This window comes from Salvia splendens, chromosome 7 (genome assembly GCF_004379255.2).
Source record: "Salvia splendens isolate huo1 chromosome 7, SspV2, whole genome shotgun sequence".
Lineage (NCBI taxonomy): Eukaryota > Viridiplantae > Streptophyta > Magnoliopsida > Lamiales > Lamiaceae > Salvia > Salvia splendens.
The window spans coordinates 15,582,844-15,605,779 of NC_056038.1; the positions used below are offsets into that span (position 1 = coordinate 15,582,844).

Here is a 22,936-nt window from a genome sequence, read left to right on the forward strand (position 1 = left end):
TGTGTGCATAGTAGGGAAATGTCAATGATTCTTTTCACTTCATCAACGTCGTATTCTTGCAAACTCGGGTCCACCAGCTCGATTTCCTTGCTATTTTCATGAAGGTTCCAAGCCTGAATGCAACAACTAACAGTTATTAGCAAATGTGCAAACAATATATTAAGTACAGCCGTTATTTCATTAGTACGAGGCCTTTTAAGAAGTGCCAGAAAATAAAATTGTGAGGGCTTAGCCCAAAGCAGACAAAATATCATACTAATGAGGAGTTCGGTGTTTTATAAACTACTCCATAATAAGAAGGTGGTGTTAAGTAGAGAAATAGCCATACCCATTCAAGAAGATACACCCTCTCAGTTTCCAAACTTGTGTCGGAATTGAGCCTCCCGCTGATGATTTCAAGAGCGACGACGCCAAAGCTGAAGACATTAGCCTTCTCGGTGAGATGGCCACGCATGGCATATTCCGGTGCTAGATAACCACTGCATCAACACAAAATTAATACATCGTCTTACACTAACTAGGAAGTAAATAACGAGGTGAATCGTACGTACATTGTGCCTGCGACTCTAGTGCTGATATGAGTCTGTTTGTCGTCGTACAATTTGGCCAATCCGAAGTCAGAGAGTTTAGGCACGAGATCAGAATCGAGCAGAATGTTGCTAGCCTTAACATCTCTGTGAACAATCCGAAGTCAAGATTCCTCGTGTAGGTAAGCCAGGCCCCTTGCTACCCCCATGCATATGTCCGTACGTGTTTTCCAGTCAAGAAACAGAGACGTACCGCTGCTCGCTCCAAATAGTATCTGGTCGAGGCTCTTGTTCTCCAGATATTCATACACGAGGAGGCGCTTCACTCCCTCAATGCAGCATCCGTACAATTTCACAAGGTTGCGATGCTGCACGGCTGATATAGTTGCAATCTCCGCTACAAACTGACTCTTGCCTTGGTGTGATGCCACTGAGAGTTGTTTCACCGCAACTAGTCTTCCATCCGCGAGTGTTCCCTGTTTGCGCATACGAAAACAATATTGATACATATCTTGTCTTGCTGTTCTTGCATCTTAAGAATATGATTGTCGATACCTTATAGACAGGTCCAAATCCTCCCTCTCCGAGCTTGTTAGAAGGGTCGAAGTCGCCAGTAGCAGCTCTAAGTTCCGCGTAACTGAACGTGTAAGTTTGAGCATCGATCCCTAGAAACTCTGTAAATCACCCAACCCCAATTAACATAGAGAATGTTAGTCTGATCGTTAAGATTTGGAGATGTATTAAGAAAACGATGCACGTTACCTTCATCGTCGATGTTCTTTTGCTTTTTTCTTCTTTGTGATAAGTAACAAAATGCAAATGTAAAAAGCGAAGCTGCAACTGAAACTGGAACAACAATGCCAACAATCAGACCGGTCTGGTTCTTTTTACTACCACCAGGAGGATTATCCGAAACGGTTGGAACGAAATCTGATGAAGAAAATGAAAAACAATCAAGCGATAAGAAAGAAAAATAAAATAGTAATAAATTTGCATGAGCAGAGAACATACTTGGTGTAGCACTTATTGCAGAAATTAAAGGTCCATACACAGCTTGAGCAGGTACACAGCAGGTCCCTTTTCCGGCCCAAAAGAGATGGATTTCCATATAGTTTTCGACTACCTCTACAGTGAATTCCCGTGTCACAGTTCTAAAAGGGTCCCTTCCAGTCTCTCTCTGCAAATCAAAATCCTTCTCTTCCAAACCCCCCTGCGTATCATCAGAATAACCTTTTCTTTTCAAGTAACGAGCATGGACGAATGCATTGGATAAAGTAAATGCGAAATGCAAACCTGGACGTATATGTCAAAAACACGCCTTTGAGCTGTTTGCCAACTCCCAATACCAGGGTTGATTGTCACTGCAAACTGGAGCCTTACAGTGTAGTTACCATTTTGAAGGCCTAAGCCGTAATATCTGAGATCACCAGCAGAGTGACGGACACTTTGGAACAGCTCCGAATCTAGAGTATTGGTGAACTGAGATGATGTAGATGTAGAGCTTATGTACTCCGGTGCAGCGTTGTCAACAGCAAAACCGGAATTGCTAACTGCCCATCTACGTGTAGAGCTCGTATAATACGTGGCTGGACCAAGAGCCTCAGTGTCTGCTTCATACTCTATCCCATCATTAGATGTAATACTTCTACCACCACAGTTCACTGCAAACCTTGAATCTGCACATTCAAAACATCTGCTTTAACAAACCACCCACAACTTCGTATATCAAAACATCCGTTACGCTATTACAAAGATCAGAATTGCCATAAACATTATTACTACTTACAAGTAGGCTGTCCTCGACTGCACGGAAAATTCTTCTGGAGACATTCTAAACCAGAAGGTAGAGTTCTACACGGATGAAGCAGATGAATTATGATGCACAAATAAGTTAAACAAACAAAGCTATGCAAGAACTAGAATGCCTTTTAAGCACCTGGAAGCAGTGTTAGAATCTCCAAAGGTGAAGTTGTTGGAAACCACATTACTGCACAAAAAAAAAAATTTTGATGTAGAGCAAATCAGGAATCTAACAAGACATATGTAAGTATTTATGTTTGTCTTATGGACTTACACTTGTAAGTTATCTTCATTGATCCAAGACGGAAAGCTTCTGGATAATTCGTTGTACGATAAATCTCTAGAAGCAAATAAAAATATTAATAAAATTACCGTGGAAAATAAAAACAAGGGGAGTATAACAGAAGCATACATGTTCCCGAGTGATGAACTCTTCTGCGACGGTAGTCCACCAGTTAACTTGTTACTACCAAGAAATCTGGAAATATGAGAACATGAGATAATCTGTATTACTAGCTTTCAACTTTCTGGAAAAAACTAGTTGTTTGAGATAAATAATAAATGTGTGTAACAGTTTATAGCTAGAGAGTTACTACATGTTAGTTAGAGGAGTCTGGATGAAAAGGAACTCTGGAACTGTGCCATTCAAATTGTTGAAGCTCAAATCCCTGAAACATATAATTAGAACATTTGTTGTTGTCTGCAAATCAAATCAGAGTAGTATACCAATTAATGAATTATATATATACACTTATACAATATACATATATACTTACAGAAATGTCAAACTCCAAAATCCCTCCAGAAAGGAAGGTATGCTACCAGAAATATTGTTGTTCCTCAACACTCTGCCAAATAGAGCAACAACTCATCACTAACAACTCACATCACTTTTATTTGGATAATGAGAAGCTACGGCGACTTCTTACAAGGTCGATAGAGAGGTCATGTTTCTGAGGAAGTTGAGGGATGAGCTACCATTGGCATTGGATACATCACTAATCCTCCTAAAGATGTCGCATTTGCCCAAGAAAGTTAGCTTCCACATAATCATGAAAATGAAAAAATTATAGTTTTACACAACAACTAAAATTTATGGCCTCCGAATACACAAACTTTCAATTGTTTTGATATTTCACACGATAGTCAATTTTTGGTGAACTAATGACATAGACACCCAACAATCTCATTTAGTACATATATTGTTTATGTTGGGAAATAAACACAGGCAATCACGAATATGAAAGAGAATGAACACAAGAAATTGTTTACCCAGTTCGATACAATGTGTATCTACGTCTGGGGGCGATGTCAAGCCAGGGATTTCACTATATAATTTCAGGATGATTTAACAATGAGGGAGCACCTCTATTTATAAGCAACTAGAGAGCCCTAATTCTAGTCAAACTAGGAAACATATTACATAAGGAAATATCTTTTAAGGAATAAATCTATCACAAGGAAATATACTTCAAGGAAACAAATCCTAAACATGGTAGGAGATATTTTAGGCTCCATAATTAACAATCTCCCACTTGGAGACTAACAACTCCTAAACAACCATTTCCTCGTGATCTCATCCCTTCATCCGCTTAGCATCGCCCAACCTTCTCTTCAAGTTCCAAGGCCAATTGAAGCTATGCATAGCTTCAATTTCTCTAAGGTCACCACCTTAGTAAACATGTCTGCAGGATTCTCACTTCCAAGTATCTTCACAAGTTGCAGGATTTTCATCTCCACTAGGTGTCGGATGTAATGATATTTCAACTCCACATGCTTTATCCTAGAATGAAACGCTGAATTCTTCGCCAAGAAAATAGCACTCTGACTATCACTGTAGAGTATGCTACTCTTGTTCTCCTTCCCAAGTTCATCTAAGAAACTCTGCAACCACACCATCTCCTTGCTTGCCTCTGTCGCAGCTACATATTCAGCCTCCGTAGTAGACAAAGCAACAGTCTTCTGCAACTTAGAAGTCCATGAAATAGCAGTACCACCATAAGTAAATACATACCCGGTTGTGCTTCTTCTCCCATCAAGATCATTGGACGCCAAGTCTGCATCCACATAACCTGCCAGCTCGACATTCTTGCCATTGAAACATAAGACACTTTCTGTAGTACCTCTCAAGTATCGAAGGATCCATTTAACTGCTTCCCAATGTTGCTTGCCCAGATCACCCATGAACCGGCTCACTACTCCCACTGCTTGTGCAATATCAGGCCTCGTACACACCATTGCATACATAATACTGCCAATTGCTGAAGCATAAGGAATTTTCTTCATTTTAGCACGTTCTTCTTTTGTACTCGGCGACTCCTTCTTCGACAGCTTAAAGTGACTGCCTAAAGGCACACTTACTGGCTTCGAATTATCCATGTTGAATCTTTCCAAAACCTTACCAATGTAAGCAGCTTGCGAAAGATACAATTTTCCTGCCGCCTTGTCACGCTCGATTCTCATGCCCAAAATTTGATTAGCCTCTCCAAGATCTTTCATGGAGAATCGTTCAGACAATTGCCTTTTCAACTTATCCATCTCCTTTTGATCACCTCCTGCGATCAACATATCATCAACATATAATAACAGAATGAGATAGCTCTTGTCAAACCTCTTGTAGTAACAACAATGGTTAGCGTAGCATCTTTTATAGCCAATCTCCATCATAAATCCATCAAACTCCTTGTACCACTGCTTTGGAGCTTGCTTTAAACCATACAAGCTCTTCTTCAACTTGCATACAAGGTTTTCCATTCCTTTTACTACGAATCCTTCAGGCTGTGTCATGTACAACTCATCCTCCAAATCACCATGAAGGAATGTCGTCTTTACATCCATCTGATGTAACAATAGATTTTCTGCAACTACCATACTCAATACTAAACGAATAGTAGTTAGTTTCACAACAGGAGTGAACACATCTGTATAATCAATACCATATCGTTGCTCAAATCCCTTGACAACCAGCCTAGCCTTGTAGCGCTTGCTACCATCAGCTTCACCTTTGATTCGATAGACCCACTTGCAATGCAATGCCTTTTTCCCTTTAGGAAGTTCCACAAGCTCCCATGTGCCATTTAGGAGAAGAGAGGCAAACTCGTCATCCATGGCAATTTTCCACCTTCGTTTATCAGGGCCTTCTCCTGCCTCTGCATAACACTCGGGCTCACCACCATCAGTAAGTAACAAATAGAAATTAGAGGGCGAGTACCTATCAGGTGCACGTCGCTCTCTAGTCGATTTAGGAAGCGGAATAGTCGGTGGTGGAGTGCTTGGTTCTTCTTCAAGCACCTCTTCAGCATTCTGACTCTCCTTGCTCCCACTCGAGTTTGAGATGTCTAGCTCGACCACTTGTGGCTCAGAACTGCTGGGACTCGACGCCTCCAATCTATCCTTGTACAATACCTGTTCATTGAAGATGGCATCTCTACTGCGAATAACCTAACGGTTGTGCTCATCCCAGAGTCTATAACCGAACTCAGCGCCTCCATAACCAATGAACGTACACTTAATAGATTTAGCATCCAACTTACTTCTCTCAACGGAACTAACATGAGCATAAGCAACACAACCAAAGATGCGTAGGAAAGATAGATTTACCTCTTTTCCTGTCCAAACCTCCTCGGGTATCCGAAACTCCAAGGGAACTGATGGACCTCTATTAATTAGGAATGCAGCTGTGTTGACTGCATCTGCCCAAAAACTCTTTGGCAATCCACTTTTCAACCTCATGCATCTTGCTCGCTCATTCAACATTCTGTTCATGCGCTCTACGATTCCATTCTGCTGTGGAGTTCCTTTCACAGTTTTCTCCATGCGGATTCCATTCTCGGCGCAGAATTCATTGAACTTTGCAAGTTCATATTCTCCTCCATTATCGGATCTTAGACACTCCTTCATCCCGATTTCTGTTTCAACAAGGGCTTTCTATTTCCTGAAAGCGTCAAACGCATCAGATTTACTCTTCAGAAAATAAACCCATAGCTTTCAAGTAGAGTCGTCGATGAAAGTCATATAATATTCAGAGCCTCCTAGGGACTTCACAGGTGCTGGTCCCCATAGATCAGTGTGGACCATCTCCAACTTCTGTGTCTTCAATTTTCTGCATCCTCTTGAGAAACTCACCCTTTTTTGTTTCCCAAACACGCAATCCTCGAATAGGCCAACTTCAACAGTTTTCAGGCCAGACAGTAAACCTCTTGAGCACATTATCTTCATCCCTTTCTCGCTCATGTGGCCAAGACGACAGTGCCACAAATCTGCATTATTTGCCTCACTTGCAATATCAATGCAATCTTTGGAGTTAGTTGTGGTATACAACGTACCCTCCTTCTTACCTCGAGCTACTATCATAGCTCTCTTGGTAATCTTCCAATTGTTGCAGTCAAACGTCACGGTGTACCCTTCTGCATCAAGCTGCCCAATCGAAATCAAACTTCTCTGCAATCCAGGAATGTGTCTGACTCCATTCAGTTTTATTACGGATCCATTGGACGTCACTACCTTCACGTTTCCCTTTCCCACGATATCTAAGGGCTCGTCATCAGCCAGATGTACCTTCCCAAAATCGCCAGAAACGTAGTCTTCCATTATCTCCACATTGCTGCAGGAGTGAAACGACGCCCCATAATCCAATACTCATGATTCCATCGGACTACTGACACTCAAGACCAACGCCTCGCCATCGTCATCAGACATGGTAGCGTTTGCTGTCTTCTTGTCCTTCTGATCCTTATTCTTATACTTCTTCGGTGCCTCACACTGATTTCTAAAATGTCCAAACTCATCACAATTCCAGCATTTAACTTTATCCAAACCCTTCTTGGATTGACTCATTCCTCTGGAATTTGATCTTCCACGATTTTGCTTTCCCTTCGATCTGCCTCTTTGTTCTGTATTCAGTGCTGATCCCGAAATAGTAGATCCTGATTCTCTCCGGCGAACTTCCTCACCAATCATCAGATCTCTTACTCTGTCAACGGTTAGTTTTGTCTCTGCAGCAGTAACTGCTGTCACTGTGCCAGCCCAACTCTCAGGCAGAGACGATAGCAAAATCAGGGCACGAATTTCATCATTGAATTTTATATCAACCGAGTTCAGTTGCGAAGTAATCATGTTGAACTCGTTGAGATGTTGCACCAGTTTTCCCTCTTGCATTCTAAAATTAAACAATCGTCTAATCAGATGTACCTTGTTTGCCGTTGATGGTTTCTGATACATGTCCTCCAAGATCTTTATCATTTCCTTTGTCGACTTTGCTGCAGTCGTGTGATAAGCCACATCCTTGGACAACGATAGCCTAATCGCGCTCATCGCTTTTCTGTCCAGCAACTCCCACTCCTCATGTTCCATCTTTTCGGGTTTGGTTTTTAAAGGCTTCCAGAGATCTTTACCGTACAGGTAATCCTCAATCTGCATCTTCCAAAATCCGAAATCAGATCCATCGAACTTCTCTAAAGCAATTCTCTCGTCGATCCCCATCGTGATTTCTGCCTCTTAAACCCTAGGCTCTTGATACCAGTTGTTGGGAAATAAGCACAGGCAATCACGAATATGAAAGAGAATGAACACAAGAAATTGTTTACCCAGTTCGATACAATATGTATCTACGTCTGGGGGCGATGCCAAGCCAGGGATTTCACTATATAATTTCAGGATGATTTAACAATGAGGGAGCACCTCTATTTATAAGCAACTAGAGAGCCCTAATTCTAGTCAAACTAGGAAACATATTACATAAGGAAATATCTTTTAAGGAATAAATCTATCACAAGGAAATATACTTCAAGGAAACAAATCCTAAACATGGTAGGAGATATTTTAGGCTCCATAATTAACAGTTTAAGCCATGAATACATTTCAAGCGTCCACCTTAGTATCAGTTTCACAGAGTCGACAATCGTGTGAAATTTTTCAAAAAATGTGAAAATTTGTGTATATGTTGGAAGACCCTTGCAAAACAAAAAATCAGATGACAGTTGGTGTACTGAGGCTCAATCACCCAAAAAAAATATTGTTGTGGATAGTACTTACAAGTCATTCAACAAGCTTAAATTTGAGAAAGATGCTGGTATTGGTCCTACAAATGAATTTCCTTGAAATTTCCTACAAAAAGATAACAAATGATGATGAAGCTTGGGATATTTGATTCAAAATAGTACGATAAACATAGAAAAAAAAAAGATTGTGACTCACAGTAGGGTAAGACTTGACCAGCTTCCGATGAAGTCAGGTATCGGCCCTGTGAATCCATTGTCTGATGCCCATCTGAAATCCAAAAATCCACATTAATTATCATTGACAATTTGTTTGTTTAGATAGAGATCAAAAACATACTACTCTGCATTTCTTTTATGTCAAGTATAGTGGTCTTACACTCTCTCCAAGTTGCGTAGATTTGCGAATGATGCAGGTATAGGACCACTAACTCCAGAACTATCGATATATCTGGAAAGAAATGATAGTGCAGTATTATGGAAAGAAATAAAGTGAAGGAGTGATGAAACAAAAAGACGGAAACAATTACATTTGTGATAACCGTGTTAAGCTCCCGAGTTCAGATGGTAAAGGGCCAGAGAAACTGTTTGTACCAAATGCCCTACAGACAATGAAACATAATTTAACTGATAAAACGTTTTTTCTTGACTCAATATGTTTGATGCTTAGAGAACTAAGTATATAAATGAGTATTTGGCTATGAGTTCTGGTAAGATAACTGACAAGAATCTGAGGTCGGTGAGCAGCCCAAGTTCCCTTGGAAGTGGCCCGGATAATGCATTATGGCCAATGCTCCTAATAGGATATATAACTCAAGACATTAGCCATAAGAAATTGAGTTATAAAACAAGAATGGAAAATAAAGGTGACATACAAGTATTGCATTCGACTAAGATTTCCGATGGCAGCTGGAATGGGACCTGTCAAATAGTTTTTGTCCAAGATTCTGAAACACACCATGCATTAGTATTGCGACATTTAGTATGATTTTCAATGTAAAGCTTGTAAGTATAACAAGGAATGAATGAGAATGATATATACAGATTACTGAGATAAGTGAAGTTCCAGAGTTCATCAGGAAGAGGGCCAGCAACATTCAAATCATAAACTCGCCTGCATAAAAATATAACTAATGAGTTAAAGTAAGGAAATATGAATATATTAGCAACATGTAGAAGGAAAGGAAAAGATATATAGTATAGTGAAAGTGATGTTACAAGAGAATGATATGGCAAGTGGAGTTGTTGTCGTAGGAGCAGTCACACTTGATAGAGGGATTAATGTTATTGGTTTCAACATTAGTAGCATTAGTAGCAACACCGCTGCAAACCTCTCCGCTAATGTTCCAACTATCTGTCGCTGAAATTTCCCATCGCTCGAACATTCGGTTCAGAGCTCTTGCTGTACATCCACACCGATAACAACTTTATTAGGCTAGTCGAACATAATAACGACGCATGTTTGGCTCGCTCTTACCAGTGAACAACTTAGTAAGATTATGAAAAATACTAAGTAATACAGTATAAGATTTCAAGCTGATTTCAAATTTTATTGCAACCTTGGCATTCTATTATCCAATTAATATTATAAACATAAGACATAAAATATTAAAATTAACAACTTTATTATGCTAGTCGCTCTTACCGGTGAACTACATAGTAAGATTATGAAAAATACTAAGTAATGCAGTATAAGATAACAAGCTGAATTCAAATTTTATTGCTCATATTCCTCTGCAAATCCAGTTAATATTACTCCACTTTGGATACATAAGAGTTTAAGACAGAATAGATTAAAATTAAGTAGACGTGTTTCATAAAATAAGCATATCAAGCATTGAAAAAAAGAAACTCTAGATGGGATTTTTCCTATTTTGGGCTGTCTCATAAAGTTAATCTATTTTTATTGTGGGCAAGTTTTATTCTATAGAACTTATTCACCATTAATAATATTTTAATTATTTTTTTTCTATTTCTTTTTTAGTAATTACTACTAGTAATTAATTAGGGCAAAGACAGATCATAATTAAAGTAGCAAAGTTGCAAATTTTGTCCTCAATGTTCGGTTTCCTAGATAAAATATTATCCAGATACTATATTATGAGATTGAGTTGTGAGATTTTTTTAGTGAGATGAGGTTAGCTATGCCTAATTATTCCGTGATTATCCATCTAGAATTGAGTTATGAAATTGAATCTCATAAACTAAACACTATATATTTAATCCTGAAATATAATTTTGCAAACCGAACATCCCCTAAGATTAGGGAATACAAGATGATAACAAGTTGTATGGTAGTGGTTAAGTTGGGAGAGAATCACAACAAGACAAGAGGGCTTCAAATCCCAACTTGACAACCATACAACTTCGGATTAATTAAATTGATTAGTCAGTAAAAATAAATAAACTTCTTGATTTTTCAGATTTGACTACGTAACAGGGATACCTAAAATAACTCATTATTCTAGATCCATGTAACAAAATGGTAGGATACTTATGATTTTCAGTCTTAAACTCGCTCAAAAATTGAAGTTTCAACCCAGTCGACTCAGTCCCAATTAAATCAGTTTAATTTGCAGAAAGAATGCTGATTTGTTTGTGAGATAGTAAATCATGATTTGTGTACTAGTAATAAAAATGGATCCCCATCTTTATTTTTCACTTACTTTAACTTGCTGAATCGACAAGTTTTTTGGGAAAGAAAAAGGAAAGGGAAGAAAAGGTGTACTGAAAGATGAGAGAGAGAGAGAGAGAGAAGGGCAGTACCTTCAGATGGATCAGTAGTGGCGTTTGTAGTTGTAGTTTGAGCATGCCCAATATGAATATCCACCAATTGGCTAGCGGCGAACACACCCAAAAAAATCGCCACCCGCCACCGAACAGCCGCCATACGAAAATTGTATCTTTGAGAAGAAGAGTATGAAGATTATGTGTATTGTGTAGGTTTCAAATATAGGGAGTGTTCACTTTATTACATATAGGCAGATATGGCCTCATTTCTGACTATTATCTAGCGTTCAGTTTCCTTATGTTAATTTTGTATGGCCTATAAATAACAAGGACCCGCACTGTAGAAAGCAGAATTGGGCCAAAATAAATTCAAGAAGGAGTCAATAATTATATCTGCTCTGTCAAGAAATGAGGCCAAAATACCTTACTTACCCTTCCATTTTTCATTTTTAACCCAAATGAAGGGGCAATTTTGGCAGAACATGATTGTTGGTCAATATTATATTCAATTAATTATTTTTTCAATGACAAAACTGCATCTATTTATTAAACAGAACGCATGGGAGTGGTGTTAATTAAGTGGGCCCTACTCCCTCAATTCTAACTCAATTTTATATCTCACTTTCCCATATCAGGATAACTAAACAAGCTTAATGTAGTACTATGTGGAAACGCATAACATATATGGTGGCTCACAGAGACGCAGCTAACTTTTAAATAAGAAATCCAAGTTGATCAACTTGGAAACTATATGACATGATCATGTCTTTAAAGAGTTAGGACCCATTTGCTCTCTGGATTTAAAACTAAAAAATAAATCAAACTTACATCATTTTTAAAAATGTTTATCTTCCAACTAAAGTTCATTTTTAGATATGATCATTTTTATTAATCCAAAATATTATACTTGTATTTCAGGTTAAATTGTGCTTTGGTTAAATGGCTTTTGACCAAGAATAAATGTGATAAAATGTTTAATTTATTGAAATTAAATAATATAGTGACAATGGTATATTTATTTTCTCAAAATCAATTCCCGGTGAATCAGAAATAATGGATTAAAGTTAGGCACAATAAAGTAAAAAATGAACCAAGTGTTAGTTATCCCATATTAACAAATGAGAACCTTATTAAAGATGTATTTAATAAGATGAATTGTTACGCATGTGGCGGTAGAGCCCACACGCGCGCCGTGCCCCGTGTGCCTTAGACTTGGCAATTGGTTTTTGGGGCTGGTGGTTGAGCACGGAGCCCCCAACACTTGGGTTGAGCACGGAGCACCCCACATTCCAATACACAACACAAAACATTCTCTTCTTAGCATAAGTTCTCTCCCTCTTTGTTGTCTCTCTGTCAAAGCTCTGCTCTTGTCATCATCCAGTTCGTCAGAGCTTGTTTAGTCTGCGGTGCTGCAACGAGTAAGACGTTAGCCAGTTTATTTTTGGGAACAACACGTCAATCCGAGAGCACTACAAGGGCGTATTACACCGTACAAGTTTATATATCTAGAAACCTTAAACCTTTGACTCGATTTACCTTTCGGCTTTCTCTTTCAGTTTATTTTGTGTAACTATTCTTTGTTATTTCCATTATTTTGGGTTGTAGTACGCCCGACAAGTTGTATATTTGTATACCTAAAAGCCAACAAAAGCAAGACGAGATATTCTTGCCGCTGAAGTATTTTGTACATGCATAAACTGAACTTAATCACCACCTTCGCCTCAAGATGTCAACTGGCTAGTCCACCGCCGTTGTCGTCGTGTCATCGACCATGTCCACTGCTGTGCCAGTCAACACGTCATCGAACCCAATGATGATGACCAATCCCGATGCATCAACCACTACTCAATAGCCCCTTGTGTGCTTAACAACCCCTTTGGGACATCTGATGGATTCACCTCGAGTGAATCGGCCGATTCAACTTTTAGTGGTTCCGTGAGATCCTTCATTGAATCGAGTGTTAGGGCCTTCAGGCTCAACATGGGTGTTGGATCCCTAGGGGTCAACACGAATGTTGGATCCTCGGGGTTAGTAAGAATGTGGGGGGCTCCTTGCTCAACCCCAATATTAACTCTTACGAGAATCGGAATTAGGAATCATAGAACAAGCTTGGTACCAATGACACCAAGAATGAAGCCACCCGCCGAGAAGCCATCAAAATTTGTAGGAACGGACTTCAAGAAGTGCCAGCAGAAGATGTTGTTCTACCTAACAAGATTGGGCGTTATAAACTACCTCAAGGAAGACTAGCCACTCGCGCCAAGAGAGATCGAGAAACGCATTGAAGTCTTCGTCGACTATGACGTCTGGGACTGGCGCAAAGGAGACTATTTATGTAAAAAATTTATTTTAAGTGCTTTAGATGATAGTCTATATAATGTATACTCTATTGTACCCACGTCAAAATAAATATGAGAAAATCTAGATAAGAGGTACCGTAACGATGATGCAGACATAAAAAAAATTATAATAGCCAAGTACTTGGATTATAAAATGGTTGACTCTCGATCAGACCAAGTGCAAGAGTTCCAGCTAATCATCCACGACCTCGCTGCCGAGGGAATGGCCCTGCCCGAAATTTTCACGACTGGCACAATCATATAGAAGCTTACACCCAGCTGTAAGGAGTTCAAGATCTACCTCAAGCACTAGCGAAAGGAGATGACTCTTGAACACTTGATTGTGAAGCTGCACATTGAGTCAGACGTGCGCAAGAACGAATAATTGGTCAAGGGCCACGACCCACTTGATGCAAAGACCAGTATGTTGGCGAGGCGATCCCTCTAACAAAAGCTATCGCCCAACTGCAAAGGACAATGACAAGAGGAAGCCGTCCACGAGAAAGGTTGAAGACAATTGCTACAACTGTGGCAATTCTGGCCACTACTTAGGGGTGTCGAAACGGGTACCCGTGGGTATCCACACCCAATTTTGCGGGTACCCGAACCTAAAAAATTCAAGTTTTATGGTACTCGATACCCGACCTGCAGAGCAATGTTGGTATCCCGAATACCCGCATCGGGTATCCGAACACGCATATGTGGGTATCATGTAGGAGAATAAAAATAATAACATATCTGAATTATCACTTTGTGGGTTCATCATATACTTAAACTCATTTTTTTTTAAAAATTGAAAGTAATTAGAGAGGAGTACAACTGTTAGCCGTAGAAATAAGAAAGGAGAGTTAAACATGTTGCTCTGGCTCTTTCTCATGCTTGGTTGTCCCATATCGAGAGTAGATATATGGTGGTTTAAGTTTGTGTTGTATAAATAAAGGGTAAAATTTAGACCTTATTAAAGTTTGAATCGGATAATTGCTCGAGTAATCGGGTATACCCACTCGGGTAACGGGTATGCCCGATACCCGATAAACTCCTAGTTTGGATACCTGATCCCAACCTCGACCCCGATTTTTGCGGGTAGCGGGTGCCTGATACCCGCCGAGTATCGTGTCGGGTTTGGAAATACCCGTTATCCGCTACCCGTTTCGACACCTCTACCAATACTCCAAGGATTGCCACAAGTTAAAGTAGAAGAAGCCGACTGCCCGTGTCGTTGAAAAGAACTTTAAAGACTGGGATGAAAGCTATATGAGCTATTTGTTTATGTCTTTTTATAAGATAGAGAACCGTCATTTCAGCTGCACTTGGTTCATTCATATTTACTGTATTTTCCTATCGTCAAATACTAGTTTGTACACACTTTATATTTCATTTGTACTAATTTGGAGGGTATATAATAGGACAAAATAATAGACTACATAAAAAATTAGAAGATTTGCGTATATAACCGTGATTTTTTGTTGGAAAATGAACATTAGTTTATAGGATATTTAAAAAAGAAATATAAAAAATATTCAGTAGATTTGATATTTAAAAGATATGTGAAGAAAATTTATTACTCTTGAGTAAGATTGGAGGGCGAGTTTCACAATATTTTCTAGATTAAATAGTAGTAGTACTAGTATTACTATTAAATAAATATTACACAATCAAATTCCAATATTACATGGATATAAATATCACCAAATCAAATCCTAAATATCATATGGTCTTCAAGAGTAAAAAATTTTTTTGAATCTCACTCTCCAATTTAAATAAACCTCCTAATTCTTTTTCATTCTATATTTTAAAAAATATTTTCTACAAATAATATTCATATTCCGACAAATCACAAAAAATTACAGTTATATGCAAATCTCTTAAATTATTTTCTAATTAGTTAAGATTCTTAAAATGTGTAACACCCACTTTCAAATGTAAAAAAAAAGTGACCCATTTTTTACAGCGACTAATACGCATCCCTTTCAAGAATTTATGCTTATTTAATAGTGGCCAATTTTTGAAAGCGACAGCATCCACAACGGTGAGCTTGTGCTCACTGTCCGTCCGTGCCTCTGGTAAGGACACGCTCCACCGCCGCTGCACTCTTGCCGCTGGCACGGACGTGCTCTTAGCTAAGAGCACAGCCTTTGTCAGCGGCAAGAGCACGGGGCGGCGACGTGGCATGCTCTGATTGGCCCGTTGATTTATCCCTTTTTATTAATTTTTTTAAAAAAAATAGAAAAAAATCTGAAAAATTCAAAATTAATAAAAAAAATATTTTCCCACTCCCTAATAAAATATATCCATTTTTTCCACACTTTTAATTTATTTTTTTATTTATTTTTACCCCAAAATTCATACTTTCATCTATAAATACTCTCATTTCAAACACAAAAAATGACACTATACCAAACAACTCTCTCAATCTCAAATTTTAGGATTTTAATTAATAAAATTTTAAATTTTTAGGAGTCTAATTATGTAATTTTTATTTTTTAGGAGTTTAATTATATAATTTTTAATTTTAGACTTTTAATTATGTCTTTTTAAATTTATTTGTAATTTGTAATGTTATTTCAATTTTTTTTAATGAATTTTCATATTATGGAAATGTTTTTGTTTAATTGAATTTTAAATTAAATTGTGCTCGTCCTTGCGGAAGAGCACAGCTGTGGGTGTTGTGCTCTTGGCAGAGAGCAGACAGAAAAAATGGGGCCGGGCCCACAACCGTGCCGCTGACAAGAGCACGGTTGTGGATGCTCTAATATTTAAAATGCAATTATTACAACTACAGTACTACTATTTTATTTAAAATAATACTAATAAAATACTATTGTATTATACTTTTCTAGTCTCCATAAAAATAAGTCTACGCCACTTGTTCGTCAACCATTAATAAATACATCTTTAATTATTGTTTGATTTCTTGCGCTGGTTTCATTTATAATTGAAAACTTCAAATACAGCTTGTCGTTGCCATCGTTGAATCCGGGGTGTCTCGTTAACTCTTTCAAATTGATTGATTATAAAAACTTTTCCTTATTTAATGATAGTGAAAATCATACCAGCAAGCACAAATCACATGATATATTGAGGAAAACATGATAAAATTAGACTAAAGTACTTCCAAGGATAAATCATATGGTGGAGAGCCTTCCTCTTCAAGAACTTAGATGATTGAGACTTCTTATCCAACCATACTCCAAAAATGAGTTTTGGTGTAGAAATCTTCTTCAATCATACATCAAACTCAAACCCATTTTTGGTATTTTTTGTGAGACAAAAACTCAAAAATGGTGTAAATTTTGAATTTTGTGTAAATGATTAGAGTAAACTACTTTTTGGTGTGACATATACTCAAAAATGGGTTTGAGTTTGGTGTAAATGGTTGGAGATGGTCTTAGCACTTCAAGGCTTCTATTTATACTCCGAGTGTAAAAATCAGCCAAATGTAGGAACAAAAGCAATCGCCTGGTCGGGCGATGTTTAATACGAGGATTGCCCGACCCATGCGTTCTCACTGACTCGTGATTTTGGACCGATTGCCCGACCGGACGTTTTCCCTTGTAGGCTTCTTGAACTCTGTTTAAGCCCATTTTCACCTGTTTTAACTCCATAACTTTATCAAACTCGTTAAATCACCTAAATAGTGCTTAAGTGGATGAAAACCTATACATTAAACCACAAATCAGTGAATATCCCATATTAAACACCCACTAAACATTCCAAACCATGAATTTATCATTTAGACGTAGTTTTTGTAATTAAATACTTAATCCACACACTACTAATAGTCAAGAGCCCGACATAAACTTCAATGCAAAATCATTAAAATAAAAAAGATAAGAATAGTTGAAATGTTGATGAAAATATAGTCCAACATTGTTAAAGAAGAAATTTACTAAAAATAGAAGGTGATTAATTTTTTTTAAATAAATTAAAATAAAAAATATAACTATTAATTATGAACTAATGGAATATACTTAAACAAATGTATAACTAAATATTTGAAAAAAATTAAGCAGGGATGAAAGAGAGGTGGTAATGGGTCAGCCACAGAGATAAACTGTGATTTGTTGTTACTGAAAAAGTTGCATTTAATTTGGAAGCTATGGACTATAAAAAATTCATGAATAGTGGGTAGTTTTTTGGTATAATGTTTAAAAAATTTATGTTTAGTACTCTCTCAATTCTATTGTAGTAAAGTCATTTTATCATTTTGGTACGTTCCATACTAGTGGAGTCATTTCACTTTTTAGTAAAAGTCAATACATTTCTTCTCAGTTACTTTAATTTCTCTTACTTTATTCTCTCTTCATCTCTCTACCTTTTCCATTTTCTACATTATTTTTCCTTTACCTAGCCCACTTAACACATTTTTTCTTAAATCATGTACCGAAAATAAATGTCTCTACTATTATAGAACGGATGGAGTAGTATGTTAAAGTGGGTAGTTTTTAAAGTGAATAAAGTGAAAGAAAGAAAAAAGTAGAAAAAGAATAAAATATAAAGAATGAAATAGAACGAATAAAGTTGGAAAGAAAAAGTGTAATAATTATTACTCACTCCTCCTACAAAAGATGTCATGCTTGTGGGATGATAAGAGATTTTAGGAAATTTTATTTTTGTGTGTTGAGTGGAGAGGAAAAATATAATTTTTATGTTAACGTGTGAGAATTTTTTTTTCCAAAATTGGAAATGCGACATATTTAGTTGGACAATCTGAAAAGAAAAGTGTGACATCTTTTGTGGATGGAGAGAGTACCATATATGGAAATGATTCAACTGTTGGTTTTGCAGCGGAAATCTATTTAGTTTGATTGAAAGATTTACATCTAAACATGCTTTTATCCGATTGTAAACTAGAAAAATGTTCATAAGCATATAATCACCGACTGTACTGAATATATGCAATTAAATACAACATACCGTAGGAATTCAAGAGTTGAATTCAATCACCTTCTTCAATTTATCTCAACCACGGATTTTCTGATCTGTTCCCTTTTAACTCGAATCTGACCTTTGTGTGGGCAAAGCTTGTCAAATCCTCAAAAGCTGGAGAAGAATTGAAGACAAAAATCTCTACGGAAGAAGAATACTAAAAACCGATATTTTTCTCTCTACAGATTGAAGAGATAGAAATTTTTACGTAGAAAGAATAATTATGTCTTCTCTTCTTCTCCCTTTTATAATAAGTTAATTATTTTGAGCCAGACCAGGGATATGTGGAGGATTGGATTGGGCCACAGTTCAGGCTTTCACTAATTAAATTAAAAGCAATTTAATTCAAGCCCAAACTTAAATATTATTATCATCCACTATAGATATAATATTGACTGCCCGTCCAAACCGAAATTACGAGTATTCCGGGACTTCCTCTTTAATTAAATCATTTCCCGTGTTAAAGATATAAATATCCATTAATTAATATCAAGTCTACTATCTGACTATTATAAATTAATTTCTTTTTCTAAGAGTGGTCTAGTTTAGAAACATTATTTATTATTCATGGAATAAATTCCAACTGGCCAGTTTTCTGAATAATAAAACCTTTTTTCTAAACACCTCTTGAGGATATTATCATACTGGCCTCTCCCAGCACACGATTCATTGCAATAACAATACTAGCACCACTTAGACATTAATGATCATTACCCAATCTATCAGGATTTTTGGGCAACGAAATTCCCTCACTATTTGATAAGTCAAAGTAGTTTTCAATTAATATCGTATGCTCAATGTTATGTCAACAATGATTAAGAAACGACAATCACCGAGACCTCGTCTTTCAGTAAATAGCCAAGAAAGACTTATCTCACTGTTTGATCCTTTCAGTGCTATACCACACCGACGTCGTTCATTTCCTTAGGTAAGGAAACTTTCGGACTGACGTCGCAACCTTTCACGATAGGTAGTCAAAGCCTGTCTAGGTTGTGAAACAGTTTTTCTTCTGCATGAACTGACAAGTTACCTACTGTGAACGCCGCTCACAACTCGTCTACTATGCAGAAGACTTAGACTCATTTTGCTTAAACTATGTATTTAAATGGAAAACGCATTTCAACATCTCATAAATACATAAGCAATACATAAGCAAAATACATTGTAACAAAATATTATTTCTCATAAAATGGTAACAAAATATTATTTCTCATAAAATCGAAAGATGCTTTCAGTATACTAAACTCTAACATCAACTATAAGGAAACTTTCCGAAATGAAAAACGACTCAACTATGAAGAAACGAAGGAAATACTACTTTTTTTGTTTGACCACAAGTGTATCGAACCTGTTGATAGGGCTCGTTCCAAGCATGGTTTTAAAAAGTTTATTACACTAATCGTGGCATTAATATTGGAAAAAAAGTATTAAATTTAGTGTGCAAGAGCTTAAAAGCATCGGAACGGCCAAGCATTGGGGCGACTTGATCAATTGGAAAGAGAAGCTTAAAAATTGCCCAAAAAAGTATATTTCTCATTTTAGAAGGTAACTATAGTTTCTTAAAAAGTAATGAACTCTAAGAGAAGGCGGTAGAATTAAAAAGATAAATAAAATAACTAACTTTTTTTTGTTTGAAGAAGAGGTAAAAATATTTTTTAAAAATTGAAGAAAATATAATACCTCCTCAAATACGTAATGAATTTTTATAAGAGTGAATTGCATAAATAGTACCTGATATTTCATTTTTGTACATAAATAATACATGATCTTTATTTTATATCGTTTTTGGTGACATAACCATGACAAAAATAACCATAGGTACCAAACATGTGATTTTTTGGTACCCATAACCACCCAAAATGACCTTTCATGATAGTTTCTAAAAATGTCCTTTTATATATATAGATACATATATTTGATTAGAGTGGTAGATTAGGGTGACATTACTTTTAAAGTGACAATGTGACAACAACGTAGCATGTAATCTGCGATACATAAGTACAATTTGCGATACATAGGCCAGTAACACAGCATAAGGTTCCAAATAACATAATACGTAATCAGAGAACTATGGTGACATTATAGTTAAACTTAAAATTAAAATCTAAGCAAGCAATCTGTGAAAACTACGATACATAAACAAACAACTTGGTATATGGTTCCTAGCAATCGGTGAACGAAATCACAGGTAATCAAGCAATATGTGATACAGGCAAACAAGCTTGCCACGTGGCAGACTAAGGTTGAATTTTCTCCTAAATCTTAAGATTCTTATTGGTGGTAAATTGTTATTTCAATTTGGGTTGACATTCTATTACTTATAACATTCTAATTATAATAAGTATTAAATATATAAAGCCTGGAGATGTATGTAAGAAATGGAGTAGTAAAATATAAAAGAGTAAATAAGCCCATGCCACATTAGTTGGGCCAACAAATTTGGTAGCCCAGTCCATTAGATAGCTGCACCTCCAAGGCTCCAACATAATGAAAGCCTTCTTCAAAAGTTAAACCCTAATTCAAATGATTATTCTTCGCAGGCTTCGTATACCTTCTAAAACGGTAACACTGATCTACGATGTTACCGCCGCTCAATTCAGCACACAAACTTCTAATTCAGCTCCATCGTCGGCCAAATTCGACGATCTAATCAATGCCGCCGGCCGCCAGGGAGATTTCGCCGCCGTGCGCGACCTCCTCTCGCAGCGCCTGACCTTCGGTTGCCTCAACACCGCCAACACGTTCAAGTTCATCGCGACCGGCACCGCTTCGATCGACGATCTCCTCCGCAACCTCGCCGCATTGGACGACTGGTTCACCAGGAAACACGCGCACGACGCCCTGGTCGCACAGCTCGCGCGGCTGCACCGCGCCGACGAGGCGCTGCGCGTGGCGGTGGCGATGGCGCAGCGGAGCTACGGCGCCACGCCGGTGACGTTCGAACCGATCGTCAACGCGCTCGCGAAGAGGAAGGAGATGGACGCCTGTTGGCGCGCAATCGACGCGATGCGAGCGTGTGGCGTCCGGCCGAGTCCGGCGGTGTACCACTACGTCCTGACGGGGTACTGCTTCGTCGGCGATGTGGCGTCCGCGGCCGACACGGTGGAGAAGATGGAGGCGGAGGGGATGGAGATCGTGGCGGAGACGTATGACGCGCTGGTGCTTGGCGCGTGCAGGGCGGGGAGGGTGGAGGTGGCTGTGGCGGTGGTGCGGAAGGCTGTGGAGAGTGGAGTGCGGGCGTTGTTCTCGACGTATACTCACATCATAGGGGAGATGGTGCGGCGCGGGTATTACGAGCAGGCGGCGGAGTTCGTGAGGATTTTTGCCGGAAAGAATCAGAAATTGGATGCGGAGATTTACGGGTATCTGCTGCGGCGAGAGAAGAATAGAGGAGGCTAAATCGGTGGCGGAGGAGATGGATCAAAGGGGATTGCCGGTTGCTGACTTGTTGAAACTAGAAGAGGATTGAATGTACTTTATCCATTGTTATTAATTATACTAATTAACATAAATAAATCACAATTATATTTTTTATATCACAATTTGTCAAATGCTTGAATATGTACATATTCTACAACATTTATCAGCAACCACTCAACCCAACCATCCATTTTTTAATATTTAATTCATTTATATCTCTTCCACATCATTAATATTCATCCAATTCAACCACATATTTTCATAGTTTATCAATAGACATCCAACCATACCATTATATATTATTTTATACTCTCTCCGTTTGCTAAAAATAACAATTATTGTCATTTTGGATCGTTCCTTAAAAATAGAAACTTTAGAATATTTCTATTTTAGGACATGGACCCGACAATCCACTAACTCCACTTTCACTACTTTTTCTCTTACTCTCTCTTACTTTACTCACTTTTCTTTTCCTCTCTATTACTTTACCCAATTTTTCTCACTTACTTTACCAATTGTGCATTAAAACTCGTGTCATTTCAAATGTTTCAATTTTTTTAATACGGAGGGAGTATTAGAGCATCGGCATCGCGTCTCGATGCGGGCTCGATCTCGTCTCTGCGAGACGAGTCCGCATCCAGACGGCGATGCAACACTCCTATCTCGTCCCGTCGCGGAGATGAAGCTGGCGAGCCCTGGCGCGAAGCGTGACGCCCACTCGCCTGCCCACGAGTGGGCGTCGTCATGCTGACGCAATAAATAAATATTTTTAATTCGATTTTTCAAAAATAAAAAAATTAAAAATTTGAAACGGTAATATTGCCGTTTGTAACAGTAAATTTCTTTTTTCCTTTTTTTATTCTATAAAATACTCCCATTACCTCTTTTATTTTACACGCAAACACACATCTCTCATCTTTTGTCCTTCTCGTCACTATAATTTCATCTCACTTTCCTCTCCAATTTCTGCAAAAATGTCTGGTGACGGAAACTCCGGCGGTGAGGACGGCTTCGACTTGAACGCGCTTGTCGACTGGGGGGCATGTACAATGTTTTGGGTGCTTCCGGTTCGTCGCTGGGCACCCAAGGCTCGTCGACGCCGGCGTACCAAACACCATCTTTTCCAGTTGACGCATACTATCGTCCCTCCACCCCGAGGGCGGGGCAAACGCAGGGATTATCCCAAATTAGGGAG

The 22,936-nt window shown here is 38.1% G+C and overlaps 1 protein-coding gene and 1 pseudogene across 1 annotated transcript; one reads left to right on the plus strand and one right to left on the minus strand.

Moving 5' to 3' along the window:
- Positions 1 to 336: 336 nt before the first annotated feature.
- LOC121741417 (probable LRR receptor-like serine/threonine-protein kinase At1g56140) lies at positions 337 to 11,314 on the minus strand. Its single transcript, XM_042134151.1, has 23 exons — positions 11,090 to 11,314; positions 9,542 to 9,725; positions 9,366 to 9,437; positions 9,199 to 9,270; positions 9,048 to 9,119; positions 8,854 to 8,925; positions 8,703 to 8,774; positions 8,523 to 8,594; positions 8,361 to 8,432; positions 3,257 to 3,334; positions 3,104 to 3,175; positions 2,924 to 2,995; positions 2,740 to 2,805; positions 2,602 to 2,667; positions 2,464 to 2,514; positions 2,314 to 2,378; positions 1,821 to 2,203; positions 1,539 to 1,737; positions 1,290 to 1,457; positions 1,083 to 1,201; positions 781 to 1,003; positions 552 to 674; positions 337 to 479 (listed from the first exon to the last, which is right to left on the minus strand). Exons 1-23 carry the CDS (start codon positions 11,211 to 11,213, stop codon positions 469 to 471), a joined length of 2,508 nt encoding a protein of 835 aa, XP_041990085.1. The 5' UTR covers positions 11,214 to 11,314; the 3' UTR covers positions 337 to 468.
- Positions 11,315 to 20,584: 9,270 nt separating this feature from the next.
- Positions 20,585 to 21,855, plus strand: LOC121811157 (annotated as a pseudogene).
- Positions 21,856 to 22,936: the final 1,081 nt, after the last annotated feature.